Consider the following 15,267-nt stretch of genomic DNA (forward strand, 5'->3'; position numbering starts at 1 on the left):
GTAAAATTCTTCTTGAGTATAAGTTTTAAGGTATTTTATTTAAAATATATTTAAGTATCAAAAATAAATGTAATTACTACGATATACATAAGTATCAAAAATAAATGTTTACATCGTTTCAAATTCCTCATATTAAGCAAACCTGACCGCACCATTTAATGTAATTATTTTTTTAACTTGTGGATAACCAGGGGCATACTCCAACACTCAGACATAATTTACAAACAAAGCATTTTGATGGTGCCCGGAGCAGAAGGCAGACATTTTACGTGCCCCCAACCGATTGTGTTTTTTTTGTTTGTTTATCTGCGTTGTTTGTAACTTATTTTTTTACTCTTTTGTACATAATGTTACCGCTATTGTCTCTTATGACTGAAAATAACTTCTAGATATCAGCACTGCTATTACTCACCACGGACTAGCAGAATCCTTTTTCTTCTTTCACGACTTTGACGAGCCCGAGGCGTAGGATATACGGCTCCCTCGGGAACAGCCCCCAACCCCAGTGATCTACGTGAAGAGGAGGCGAAGAAAGAGAGGCCGGAGAGCGAGCTGCCTTCTGAGAAGTCGGAGACGATCTAATAAACCCCCACTTCCCTCAATTCTGCTAGCAAACATGCAATCTTTGGACAATAAAATGGACGAGTTACTGGGAAGATTAAACTACCAACGGGACATTAAAAACTGTAACATCTTATGCTTCACGGAGTCGTGGCTGAACGACGACAATATTAACATACTGGCCGGTTATACGATGGGGGGTGGCGGTCTGTATTTTTGTAAACAACAGCTGGAAGTCTCTCTCTCTCTCTTTTCCCCCCCCAACGGCATTGAGAAGTACACCGCATCTGTCATTGGCTTCATCTATATGTGCATTGATGGCGTCGTCCCCACAATGACTGTACGTACATACCCCAACCAGAAGCCATGGATTACAGGCAGCATCCGCACTGAGCTAAAGGGTAGAGCTTATAAGAAACCCTGCTATGCCCTCCAACGAACCATCAAACAGGTAAAGCGTCAATACAGGACTAAGATCGAGTCGTACTACACCGGCTCTGACGCTCGTCAGATACAGATACCCCCAGTACAGATACCCCCCAAAACTACTTAAATAGCACTTCAAAGTATTTTTACATAAGTACTTTACACCACCGTTCAGAACTAAGTCCTTAATATCTACATAAAATATTTTGGTATTTTTCCAGTAGGTTTCCTCAATGAGAAACTCCCCCTTCAGTAAATACTACAGTCAACAAAAACACTACAGTAAATACTACATTAAATTCTGCAAAAACACTACAGTGAATACTATAGTATTTTTTCACGTGGGACTCTCTCTTCCAGATTCAAATTCTCTTCTGCAGTGGCATTGGAATGCTAAGTAGAATTTTTCAGAAGCAGTAACCAATTCAACAGACATTAACGTATCGGCCTATGTATTTGATGTGTTTTTGTATCTGCCTGTCTGTTTTCTATGGTCATTCATTTCTCTCTCTGTGTCTCTCTCTCTCTCTCTCTATGTCTCTCTCTCTCTCTCTCTCTCTCTCTCTCTGCAGTGCTCTCCTTCCTTTGTTTGCTTGTTCATGATCTCAGTGCTTAGTTCCCACCCAACAACAGCTGCTGAGCTCTGATAGGCTGAAGCGGGTATGAGGCGGGGCCGACCTGTTTTTATATTTTTCTTGCTCTGAGCTCAGTACAGACCCCAGTTCAGTATCGGCGACAGACAGAGTCAGGAACAACCTACACTCGCTCTCACACACAACCTACAGCCCCAGACCTGTCGAAAATAACGATTTACTAGCACTACGTACACAGGGAGATTCCCTTAACCCAAACCTGGACTATACTACTCTGCTTTCGGGACCAGGATAGCACGGGGAACTAAACGTTTTTTCTCTTCTCCTTCCTGCTGCACCCTTTCTTTTTCCTGCTGTGGTCTCTGCTGTCCTAGCAGGTGTCCACTAACGCCCCCCAGCGAAAAAGAGCGGTACAGCCAGAAGATAGGCAGCCCAAGCAGCCTCATCGTGGGCCCCTCCAGTTTAGCTGTCCGATGCGGAGTGAGGATGAGTCCTGCTCTAGAAGCCCTTATGCAGGCAGACGGGACGCTCCCCTATCCCGGGAAAGGGGTGATGCTTGAGCCCTTTGTGCATCAGGTGGGGGGCCACTCTTGCGTGCTGCGTTTCGGCGACCAGACCATCTGCAAGCCCCTCATCCCCCGAGAACACCAGTTCTACAAGAGCCTGCCCCCTGAAATGAGGAAGTTCACCCCCCAGTACAGAGGTAAGCTTATTCCCTGATCCAACCTTAACCTACAATATAACGCTACTATCATCTGAATAACATCCATTATGCTGTGTGCGCCACTGCTACTGCCCCGTATTTCTCTCCCCATCTCCCATCTTCTCTCTCTCTTTCTCTACCTCCACCTCTTCATCTCTCTCTTCATCTCTCTCCACTGATATGGTCAGCTGGAGTGTTTTGTAACATTAGCTGCATTTAGGATTACAGAAGGTCACTGGAGATGGCAGTACCACAGCAGCACAAAGGGATTCGTTTCATGGTGGGGCTTAAGTGGGGGGCTGGGGACAGACAGTATGTGACTGCATGATACATCAGGGCTCTGCAGTGTCAGGTTATGTAATGGTGGTGGGGGTGTGTATGACAGGATCTTAATCTCCTGATGGACAGGTGTGACCCGGGCATTCTGCATTAGACAGAGACAACCCTCCCTCACAAACACGCAAAGGTGTCCTTGGTTGGGTGTCAGTCACACAAACGGGATTTAATGTGTTTTATATTATATTCTGTTCCATTGGATTCTATCACCTTTGAAATATCACAGAGGACCAACAGTATCACTATCTTGTCTGTTCAGACCATAGTCGGCCCCAGGCCCTCTCCTGAGAGTAGGGATAAAAGCCCAGTAGCCCTGCGCCTGCCCGCATCTCCGAAGAGGGCTAAAGTTTCTGGAGGAAGGATCCAGTTCCCAGCATACTCAATAATAATGGGGCTGATCATCAAAGACGGAATGCTGAGTGGGAGAGATAGCGGTGTCTGACTGGACATCAGCCTGTCATGGATAGTTAAAAAAAGGTTCAATAAAGAAATGTACGGTTAACGAATACACACACAAACACTCTCACACACCTTGGGTGGAATATCTCACTCTGTGTTGTTTTTCGTTGACCATGATGCTACATACCGGTGCCTCCTGACACTTGCACTCACAGATCGGCCTACACACGCACATCTCACACACACTTTCTATTACGTCACTCCTACCCTGGTTATGTGACTGAGTTGAGGCACTAGCGTGGTATCTGACTCCGCAGCAATGCGTCGTGGAACTATAAAAAAAAAACAGTGTTATTTGGATGGGAGATGAAGCTGTAGAAAGAAGAGCACAGACGTCTGGTGACACTGAGAATATTCCATAACAAACACACTCACTTCTGCTCAAAACACTTTTACACACACTCTCACACTCTTACAAACGTATGTTGGCCCATATACAGTCACGTTCACACACTCGCATACTCAAAAAGCACATGAGTCGCAGGCACGTAAACCCTCATCCTCACATGCCCCACTGACAGTGCAGCTCTGACAGTTGAAACAGGCCTGGCCAGTAGAGAGTTAACTGCTGCAGGGTAGTGACATCACTGTGCATGACACACTCACGGCGGGAGCTGCAGAGGAGAGATAAGCCCTGGGTCCCATTGTCCTCCATGTCACTGGCCAACACACCCGTTATCACCTCATACACATAGGCCCTAATGAAGGATCTGTCTTGATGCTGCAAAGAACCTTTCCTCCAGTGTAAACCAGGGATGTTTTTGTTTGTATTTCAGAAAGGCTGGGATTTGCTTTTGTTTTCAGTCTTATTATCATGTTTATATTCAATGGGATGCTGAATATCCATCCTCCTCCCTATCTCTCTCCATCTCCCAATCCCTCACTCTCTCTAATTTATCTGTCAGCCCCTGCAGCTGTGATGTATGCTCTTCCTGTCTTAACACCCACTGCCACTTTCCCCCAGCCTGCAGAGAGGGTTGCAATACACAGGCCCTTCTATAGGGGTTTATTAGGTAGAGTAGGGTAGGGGTGTGTTCATGTTTGGGAACGCATCATAAATGATCCCAGGAATAAGTAACAGTGTGTACAATTTTCTATGAAAGTGTTCCGGAGACCCACCACCCTGTCCAGCCCACCACCCTCCTCCCCACCACTCCATCCATCCCTTCCCTTTTTAATTTGTTAGTGTGTTTGGATTATTGCCTTGAAATGCTGTATAAAAAGGCAAGTCAGACCTGAATGGACTCTTAAAACAGAGAGGCAGTGCACGCAAAATGCCCGACTTGATGGAACTGTTGTATCTTTATGAAATATAATTCAGGTGTGTTGTTGTCGTGGTTGTTTTTGAGTTTATACAGTGTATCTTTGCTGTTATTTCTTTTGGGTTGCCTTGAAACATTGTAACACTATGTGTATCAGTTAATGTGTGGTTCTGGGTGGGTTTGGTAGTTTCTCAATAAAGGTTGGACTGAGTGTCATACATTCGAGCCTCCTGTGGTGTTTGTGTATCTCTTTGTTTCTTGGGTTCATTCTCACGTACACATTTAAAGTACTTGGAAACACATACATTATTGTTGATGCTGCCTCCTTGCCCCCCTACCCGCTCTCTCTCTGCTGCCTCCTTGCCCCCCTAACCGCTCTCTCTCTGCTGCCTCCTTGCCCCCCTACACGCTATTTCTCTGCTGCCTCCTTGCCCCCATACCCTCTCTCTCTCTCTGCTGCCTCCTTGACCCCATACCCGCTCTCTCTCTCTGCTGCCTCCTTGCCCCCTACCCGCTCTCTCTCTGCTGCCTCCTTGACCCCATACCCGCTCTCTCTCTCTGCTGCCTCCTTGCCCCCCTACCCGCTCTTTCTCTGCTGCCTACTTGACCCCATACCCACTCTCTCTCTCTGCTGCCTCCTTGCCCCCTACCCGCTCTCTCTCTGCTGCCTCCTTGACCCCATACCCGCTCTCTCTCTCTGCTGCCTCCTTGACCCCATACCCGCTCTCTCTCTCTCTCTCTCTCTCTCTCTCTCTCTCTCTCTGCTGCCTCCTTGACCCCATACCCTCTCTCTCTCTCTGCTGCCTCCTTGACCCCATACCCGCTCTCTCTCTCTGCTGCCTCCTTGACCCCATACCCGCTCTCTCTCTCTGCTGCCTCCTTGACCCCATACCCGCTCTCTCTCTCTGCTGCCTCCTTGACCCCCTACCCGCTCTCTCTCTGCTGCCTACTTGACCCCATACCCTCTCTCTCTCTCTGCTGCCTCCTTGCCTCCCTACCCACTCTTTCTCTGCTGCCTCCTTGCCCCCCCTACCCGCTCTCTCTTCTGCCACCTTGCCCCCTTACCCGCTCTCTCTTTGCTCCCTCAACAGGAAAACCTGTGTTTGTTTGTGTTTGTCTTTCTCTTTACAGAGTGTGTTTGGCTGGAAGCATGACCCAGTTGGTAAGAACTGCCTATGACTAACCAGTTACTGTGAGGTTTTGGCTTCAGCATAGCATTATAAAATTAAAAATCCAATGCCGGGTACTAACCGCCTTCCTATCGTTCTCTTTCCCGCTTCCCTCCATCTCTCCCTCTCTCAGGTGTGGTGTCAGTCAGCTTTGAGGAAGATGAAGAGGGCAACCTGTGTCTCATCGCTTACCCCCTCCACAATGAACCAGAGAACATGGAAAACAAGGACCCCTCAGCTGACTGCGAGCCTAAGAATAAGATGATCAAGTGGGGCAACAAGAAATCATCGTCCCTACTGCTGGATAATGACAACTACAGCAAAGACCGGGCCAGACAGAGCACTAAAGAGAACAAGAGCAAAAGGTGAGCACATACACAGTTACATCGGTACACATACTGTATATACAAATATATTCAAACACCAACATAGATTCATAGATTCTATACAGCAAATATGTACTGTATGGTGATTGGCAGATATCTAACCTCTCTTTCCTCTCTCTGTGTGTAGTTATAACGGTGCGGAGGTGCAGCAGCAGGCTGAGGTACTCCGCTACAGCCTAGATCGGAAGCAGATCAAACACAACCCCTGGAGTCTGAAATGCCACCAGCAGCACCTCCAGAGGATGAAGGAGAACTCCAAACACCGCAACCAATACAAATTCATCCTGTTGGAGAACCTGACGTGGCGTCACGCGGTGCCGTGCGTGCTGGACCTGAAGATGGGCACGCGGCAGCATGGTGACGACGCGTCAGAGGAGAAGAAGGCCAACCAGATCCGCAAATGTCAACAGAGCACTTCCGCCTCCATCGGTGTCCGGCTTTGTGGCATGCAGGTGTACCAGTCAGACTCAGGCCAGCTGATGTTCATGAACAAGTACCACGGGAGGAAGCTGAGCCTGCCGGGCTTCAAAGAGGCCCTTTTCCAGTTCTTCCACGATGGGCAGCGTCTGAGGCACGAGCTGCTCTCCCCGGTGCTGCGGAAGCTCCAGGAGATGCAGGAAACCCTGGAGTCCTGCGAGTCCTACCGCTTCTACTCCTCCTCCCTCCTCATCATCTATGATGGGGAGCCCCCCCGCCCTCGCGCCCCCACTCGACCCCGCCACCGCGGAGGAGAGGAGGGTGATGAGGACGAGCCCTCAGATGAGGAAGAGGAAGAGGGGGCGTTTGGGTTCACCCGTGGCTCGGCAGCTGGCGGCAGTGCTGGCGGGAGCAGTAACGGTAGCAGTAGCAGTAACGGTAGCGTCGGTCGCTCGTCCCGTGGTGCAGCAGGGGAGGCCAGCAGCCCGGCAGTGGATGTGAGGATGATAGACTTTGCTCATACGACGTGTCGCCATTATGGGGAGGACAGTGTTGTGCATGAGGGTCAGGACAGCGGCTACATATTCGGCCTGCAAAACCTCATCACCATCATCTCCCAGCTGGAGGAGCACAGCGCCGACTAAAGACTGAGCCTCCACTCTGGGAAACTCAAACCTAACCTGGGAATAACAGCACTGAGCTGTAGCTGTAGCCCTGCTTTACCCTCCTCCGCCAATGGCCTGGTCCTAATGGCCACCACACGGCCGGGGGTCTGACCCCCCACCTACTGTAGGGGACAACCAGGGAGCTTCTGGCCCGGGGGAGAGGCCACCCTGGAGTCGGTTCTGCACTCCCCACCCTCCCCCTGAACCAACACGGGACAGGACCACTTGTGCACTCGTTTGCACCTTGTCTCTTTGACTGTTCTTTCTTTCTCTCTTTCTTCCTTTCTTTCTATTCTATGTGGTGGGAGAGATTGTGTCTGAGACTCTGGTCTATTAACAGGCTCAGGGACTCCTGTATCGTCCTGTCCTCCTTTCCTCTCGTTTCCACCTCTCTGCTCCTCTGTTACAGACTGTTTTCTTTACTGTATGGTCTCTCTGAGAGAGAGACGTAAGGCTTAAGTGTAGTCCTGGGAGTCAGACTTGGTGCTTATTAAACTGTAAGGTGACATGAGGTGTTTGTGGATGGAGTTTGGACGGATGTTCCCCCAACAGCACAGCACACATGAGTGGGGGTTGCTTCTGTACAGACTGAACGGGGCTGGCAGCTTTGTAATGAGTGATCTCCTCGCTCTCCTATGGCTGACATTTCGTATTTCCACCATACCCCCCCCCCGTACTGTTTAGTCCCTAAATCATAGACATTTAAAGTAGGAGGTAGTAAGGGGATAACATCATTACTTTGTAACTTTCTTTGTTTGTCATTCCTGAAATGGTGACTGAAGAAGAGAATATATTGATTAGGACAATAAATACTATATAGAGAAAGTGTATATAGAATCTTTATTTATTTGAAATATTTCTTAAAAATAAACAAAACAAAAAAATGAGAAACAAAATGGAGAAAATAATTACTACATTCCATATTACTGTTCTAAATGTTCTGTTCTGATGACATTAGTGAATATAGTTTTTTTGCAAGATACCTCTCTTGTATACCTGTGTGTCAACAGTATGTTGTATGTTGGAAGTAAAATAAAGACATTTCTTTGTGGAAAAGCACTTTTCTGTCATTGAGCGCATAATACTTCTAGGAAAGGGATGGGAGGGGCACGGGGTGTTGTAAAAAAAGGGGGGGGGGGGGGTTGTGAGAGGAAAGACAGTATATAGAAATGACAGGGCTGTTAAATTGACCAGTGAAATACTCTTGTGTCACCATGGCACACCACACTTGCAGGAAGGAAGTCAGTTTAAATAAGCCATCCTGTGGGAAAATGAGTCACTTCTTCTACACAGGTGTGGTTCATGGAGAGAATGAAGAGGACTGCATCTGATGTCACTCCTTCACCCTGTCCACCCAGTTACACCTCTTTCACAGCCAAGGGCAATGGCAGTTCACAATTCAATTAAAACAATTAACTAAATCGAGTTTTGATGATCTAATTTAGAGAATGTCCCTTTGCCTGTCAATGGACTAGTCTTGGGGTCTATGAGTGCACAAAGGTAAAATAAGGACACTTTCCATTACATGCGTCACACTATTTGAGAGTTTATCCTATTATGCAGTTAAGGTGTTTTTCTTTGTTTTCAGTCCGGCTGAGATGTCTGTGACTGCCACGCCTGTTGTAGCACGTTTATGATCCTCGCATTAGGGCTCCCTCAGATTATTCTCCGCAATCCAGGAAAACTACAAGAGAGGAAAACATTGTGTAAAGCAGTAGGCTGGTAGAACCAGGGAGTGGTGTGATGTTGGCTGATGCAAGTTGTTGCCATGGCAATCTCCCTAAGTAACCTTATGGGTTTACATGTACCCTCTGACCCTCGTATGGGAAGCCGTTGTTTCCGAGTGGCAGCAGAAGCTTTGTTCCACATCCAAATCGGCTTACCAGGATTGGAAAATGCTGGAAAATGCTGAACTGTAATACCACAGCTTGATAATGTGGAAAGTATGTGAGGAATGCTGCTTCACACTACAGGCATGGCTCACCTGCTGCTTATAGAAGCATGTGTGAGATAGTTGGAGGGGCGAAGTAACAGGATATATAAAGAGGCTTAGAGGCCTTTATCAGTAGTGGAGCTGTAAACTGAGCAGTGATGGGTTGTTAAAGTGGAGTGTTGGTTTAGAGACACTGGATATGATTTGTACTTGGATTATTATAGACTGATGGGCTCATTTTACATTACATTTTTGTCATTTAGCAGACGCTCTTATCCAGATGTCTTTAGAGGGAGAGAAAGTGGATGTAGTGAAGTTGAATGATGGAGGCTGAGAGAGACAGTAGATTTGATCCATCATCAAGGAGCAGATCGAGGTCCATGTTGAAGATCTAATTAATGTGACACATGGAGGTTGAGAGAGAGAATGCTGAGGTTTAGATAGGCCAATGACGTCTGTGGAATCTGACTTGTGGGCTTGATGTTTACTGGGCTGATGGAGGCCTAGGCTGTGGAGGGCGGCTTGATTATGCCCCATGAAGGGCACATGGCGCCTGGGGAAAAGTCACGCAGACTCCTGCCAACCCCTATGTCCACCATGATCCGGTCCCACCCGGTATGAGTTGAGTCGCTCACTCAATCAGGGCCTGCAGTCAGACGACCCACATACACAGACACTGTGTGTGTTCCATCCATTCATTCACCCATGATACACTGATACTAGGGCCTCTACGGTGTACTGTCCCAAGCCTTGCACTCTGCTTACAGTAAGACTCAAAGTCAAGGATCGTAAGGGGGAAGCTACAAAAGGAATCATAAACACATCCATAATTGTACAGCAGATTTCCAAATTGTTAGCCCTGCCTCTTACGTCACAACTTAGAGTACTAAAGTCGCATTGCGTTCAAGGACAGTTTCAATAGGAATCCATCTTGCTGTAGGCCCAATAACTGACGTCAACTAGAACTGCCGAGTCAATGCATCGACAAGGAAATCCTTTAATTACTGGAAATGTCATTAATTCATCTTCATTACCAAGTGGAAAACTGACAACTCATTCCCCTACCAGACACTGGACCAACACCAACATCAGCTATGAACGGATTTATCATCATAAGAAAGGCAGGGATCAGTTATTTCATCTGTGGTCAATTTCACACTCTTGTGCATATACCCTGCCTCTAGTTTTTCTAGGAAAATTGTGTAATTCGTTATCGTTATCAAGGTCGATAATAAAACTGAACTTGACCATAGTTAATCTCTTATCATTCGCCCAGGCTTGCAGTTTGAAGCCCTTCACTGTTCTGCTTCTGTTCCTCATGCAGTCCTTTTGCAAATCCTTGTTCCAAGCTACTCGTTATGGTGCTCTGTAATTGTAGGCCCTTTCATAAGCCTCTTCAGAAACTCTCTGTGGCTTTCTTTCTCTTACTGACTGGGATTTGGTGTGTACTTTTGTACTATGTTTGGGGGTGGAGGGGTATGTGTGTATAAGTGTGGGTGACTGTGTGGGTGACTGTGTGTGTGGGTGCATTTGATAATATAATAATATTATATGTTATTTAGCAGGCGCTTTTATCCAAAGCTCTGCAACTGTGATCTGAGGACATTGTGTTTCATCAAGGGAACATTTGGAGAGGGAGGAAATAGAGATGGACGGGGAGGGATTAAAAAGTATGATAAATATTCATATACAACAGCATGAGGAATGATAATCTGTTTTGCACAAATCTAAACATAGTCAATAAATCTTCAATCCCTGTTCGTCACATGAGCTCTGGCTTTGATGAATGACTGATGTGATGGAGGGTTAATTTTGTTAACAAAAAAATATTCATCAAACATCTATTTTTAAGGCAAAATAGACCCAGAAAAAAACTATAACTAAAACATGATTATTTATTTCAGTTGACTAAAATGAGAAGAGAAAAAATGTGTTCAGCAGTGGGAAGGACGGGTCACACCAGGCAAACACAGCCTACATCAGCTGGTAAGCTGCGGTGGAGCAATCGATCAGTGTGGGCAGATCAGCAGACAGGCTGAACTCTGGCTCCAACTCCGCTTATGCACATGACTCTTGCTTCCCCTAACTATCTCACCACCAGCTTTCTAGTTAGCTACCATTTGCCTGGTTAAAAACATATGCTGCTTTACAAAATTAAAAACAATAGCAGCATTGAGTTTAATAATAAAACAGTCTAGCTATGTTTCTCTCCCTTGAGTAGGCTATAGAAAAGTAGGCTATCTTTGAATATGTAATCTCATACAACCCTCATGCTTTTCCCACTGCATTTCATATACATGTTCTTTAGCCAACGTAGCTAAGTCTCCCTAAAGCTTGGTCGCAAATGGGTCTTCCAAATGGACAATGACCCCAAGCATACTTCCAAAGTTGTGGCAAAATGGTTTGAGGACAACAAAGTCAAAGTATTGGAGTGGCCATCACAAAGCCCTGACCTCAATCCTATAGAGAATTTGTGGGCAGAACTGAAAAAGTGTGTGCAAGCAAAGAGGCCTACAAACCTGACTCAGTTACTTACACCAGCTCTGTCAGGAGGAATGGGCCAAAATTCACCCAATTTATTGTGGGAAGGTTGTGGAAGGCTCCCCAAAACGTTTGACCCAAGTTAAACAATTTAAAGGCAACGCTACCAAATACTAATTAAGTGTATGTAAACTTCTGACCCTGTCACGATCGTTATGAGACGAATGAGTGGACCAAGGCGCAGCGTGGAAAAAAGACATCTTCTTTTAATGAAGAAAAAACAAACACTTACTAAACGAACAAAAAACAAACGTGAAGCTAAAACAAACTAAGTGCACACATGCAACATAGAACATAGACAATTACCCACAAACACCTAAAGCCTATGGCTGTCTTAAATATGGCTCCCAATCAGAGACCACAATAAACAGCTGTCTCTGATTGAGAACCAAACCAGGCAACCATAGACTTTCCTAAACACCTACACTGAACACAACCCCATACATCTTCAAAACCCCCTAAACAATACACACACCCTAAACTAGACAAAACACACAAACAACCCCCATATCACACCCTGACCTAACTAAACTAATAAAGAAAATCAATATAACAAAGGCCAGGGTGTGACAGACCCACTGGGAATGTGATGAAAGAAATAAAAGCTGAAATAAATCATTCTCTCTACTATTATTCTGACATTTCACATTGTTAAAATAAAGTGGTTGTTACGAGTCCCGCCGAGGATGGTGCCTCTTCCCGTTCGGGCGGCGCTCGGCGGTCGTCGTCTCCGGTCTACTAGCTGCCACCGATCCCCTTTTCTGTTTTCCTTTTAGTTTGTCTAATTTGTTTCACCTGTTGTGTGTTTAGATTAGGGGTTATTTAAACCCAGTTTGCCCGCTCCCTTTTGTGTGGGCTTGTTTTTCTGTTTTGTGTTTGTGGTGTGGATTTTGTGGATTTTGTTATTCAATTGACCTTGGACATTTCTCTTTACGCGCCCAGTGTTTAGTGTGGCGTCACCGGTTTGTAGGTGATTACGTTAAGGAAATAAAATTCCACTTTTTGAAAGAGATTCCTGCTCTCTGCACCTGACTCTTGTTTCCACCACTGGAATTGTTACAGTGGTGATCCTAACTGACCTAAGACAGGGAATTTTTACTAGGATTAAATGTCAGGAATTGTGAAAAACGGATTTAAATGTATTTGGCTAAGATGTATGTAAACTTCAGACTTCAATTGTATGTTTGTCATATACTGTATCTGCTGTTGGGAAGAGAATATAATGTTATGCAGAAAAATACTTTGGTAGATCAAGGCTATGTATATTTGTGCACATAGATGTCATTGATTTATGTTTACTATAGGTTAATGAGGCAATACAAATGTGATTTGACAAAAATTGAAGGGCATTTAGTTGACTAAAATGTCCCACTGTTTTCGTCATTTTGACAATGACTAGATTAAATCATTATTCAAATGACAAAAATGTGACTAAGACTTAACGATATTTTAGTCAAAAAGACTAAGACTAAATTTAAAAAAGAGTGCCAAAATTAACACTGACAAGATGTGGATTAGAACTCCCTAATGTCTCTCTGTGTGTGTGTGTGTGTGTGTGTGTGTGTGTGTGTGTGTGTGTGTGTGTGTGTGTGTGTGTGTGTGTGTGTGTGTGTGTGTGTGTGTGTGTGTGTTACGTGCTCCACTTTCCACACTTTTGGGGATTTTCAGGTTGCCATAGTAACTGAATCAGTTCTGTAACAGTGACAAGTCTCCATGGCAACAGCACCAGTAGGCATGGAGGGGTTGGCGTGTTCCAGTTCACCAAACAGTTTGGCATTTTTAGGAAAGACCTCGAAAAAGGACAGAACAGAAAAGAGCTGAGATTTCACTTCAGTTGCAGCAGAACTTCAATTCCAGTACACATAAATCTGTTCAAATCTCATGCCATCCTTCTCTTTGGTATTATTTTCTCAAAGCTTTTCTATACAGATGATGGTCTTGCTCTTGCCTTGATCGTATTACAAGAGCAACACTTTGCCTCACAGTTGGGCTGACCTCGAAAAAACTGCCTCTTGGTCTAACTACTATATTATACTGTCCTGATTGGCCAGAAACTTCGACTTGTCACAATCTCACCTGCAGTTTATTAGGTTTTAAGAGCTTTATCAGGCTCTAATGAGGATAGTCATTGTATTAGGCCTTACATAATGTAGGCTACTGATAACATTAATAATGCTGCCTACTAAGACCTACTGGCACCAAAGTTCTGGAACACTGTGAAGTCCATGGAGAATAAGAGCACCTCCTCCCAGTTGCCCACTGCACTGAGGCTAGGAAACACTGTCACCACCGATAAATGCACTATAATTGAGAATTTCAATAAGCATTTTTCTACGGCTGGCCATGCTTTCCACCTGGCTACCCCTACCCAGGTCAACTGCCTTGCACTCCCCACAGCAACTCGCCCAAGCCTCCCCGATTTCTCCTTCACCCAAATCCAGATAGCTGATCTTCTGAAAGAGCTGTAAAATCTGGTCCCCTACAAATCAGCCGGGCTAGACAATTTGGACCCTCTCTTTCTTAAATTATCTGCCGAAGTTGTTGCAACCCCTATCACTAGCCTGTTCAACCTCTCTTTCGTATCGTCTGAGATTCCCAAAGATTGGAAAGCTGCCGGGGTCATCGCCTCTTCAAAGGGGGAGACACTCTAGACCCAAACTGCTACAGACCTATATCTATCCTACCCTGCCTTTCTACGGTCTTTGAAAGCCAAGTTAACAAACAGATTACCGACCATTTCGAATCCCACCGTATCTTCTCCGCTATGCAATCTGGTTTCAGAGCTGGTCATGGGTGCACCTCAGCCACGCTCAAAGGTCCTAAATGATATCATAACAGCCATCGATAAGAGACATTACTGTGCAGCCGTATTCATCGACGTGACCAAGGCTTTCGACTCTGTCAAGTTTAGTTTTCTTTTTTTTCTACTGTATTATTGACTGTATGTTTTGTTTATTCCATGTGTAACTCTGTGTTGTTGTATATGTCAAACTGCTATGCTTTATCTTGGCCAGGTCGCAGTTGCAAATGAGAACTTGTTCTCAACTAGCCTACCTGGTTAAATAAAGGTGAAATAAAAAAAATAAAAAAATATGGGGGATTTGGCTAAAGCTGCAGGGGTAAGCGATGTACAGTATCATTATTTAACGTGGTACATGGTTTAACCTCCTGCTGTTTGCTTTAAATGATCAACCACAACTAACCTTGATTGTATTGATTTGTAAGGGGCTACTGAAATACACAATGGGACATGGACTGTCTGTCTGTGTGTTAAGTGCCAGAGAATTGGGTATATTGTAGGTGACAGGATCGAAGGTCCTGTAGACTCTTGTCTGAGCTGATGTCCGTTCACCTCAGGCCGCCTTTTATCGTCTATCATCATTACCATTCAGACTTGTACCATCAGCATTGTGTTTTGTTTGTGTGATTGTGTTCAAGTCAGGGGAACCAGGCCCTGCCACCCACTGGGGAGCCAGCCCTGCCAGGGCCATTCAATCACAGAGAAAGCAAAAAAAATACATTATTATTTACAAAAATACTTTGAACCAACATGGAATAGACGTTGAATTGATGTCTGTGCCCAGTGGGTGTGCTGTGCTCGTTGTAAACTATGAATGCACTTTTGAACGAGCTGTAGAAACAGAACTTTCAGCAAAGTGACCATAAGCACTGGCAAGACGTGACACACAGAGTAAAAAGGCCACGCACACGTGAAAAAATAGCACATCACAAAAAAAGCACCACGTACTGCGCAGGTCTGCCTGCATCAGGATTGTTGATGTCATCAGTGTGAACCATAGAGGTACCTATAGCTGA

The 15,267-nt window shown here is 45.4% G+C and overlaps 1 protein-coding gene across 1 annotated transcript; it reads left to right on the forward strand.

Annotated features, from left to right (window-relative positions):
• Positions 1-1,832: 1,832 nt before the first annotated feature.
• On the forward strand, positions 1,833-8,033 carry LOC129847568 (inositol hexakisphosphate kinase 2-like). The gene is made up of 3 exons (XM_055915317.1): positions 1,833-2,283; positions 5,643-5,874; positions 6,023-8,033. Exons 1-3 carry the CDS (start codon positions 2,067-2,069, stop codon positions 6,954-6,956), a joined length of 1,383 nt encoding a protein of 460 aa, XP_055771292.1. The 5' UTR covers positions 1,833-2,066; the 3' UTR covers positions 6,957-8,033.
• Positions 8,034-15,267: the final 7,234 nt, after the last annotated feature.

This window comes from Salvelinus fontinalis, chromosome 3, assembly GCF_029448725.1.
Source record: "Salvelinus fontinalis isolate EN_2023a chromosome 3, ASM2944872v1, whole genome shotgun sequence".
NCBI lineage: Eukaryota > Metazoa > Chordata > Actinopteri > Salmoniformes > Salmonidae > Salvelinus > Salvelinus fontinalis.

What these genes read in the sequence shown, in the direction of transcription:
- LOC129847568 (XM_055915317.1), top strand. Translation starts at nt 2,067, where the DNA reads ATGAGTCCTGCTCTAGAAGCCCTTATGCAGGCAGACGGGACGCTCCCC. An exon ending in GTTCACCCCCCAGTACAGAG is followed by an intron (nt 2,284 to 5,642) that starts GTAAGCTTATTC and finishes TCCCTCTCTCAG; the next exon opens with GTGTGGTGTCAGTCAGCTTT. An exon ending in AAAGAGAACAAGAGCAAAAG is followed by an intron (nt 5,875 to 6,022) that starts GTGAGCACATAC and finishes CTCTGTGTGTAG; the next exon opens with TTATAACGGTGCGGAGGTGC.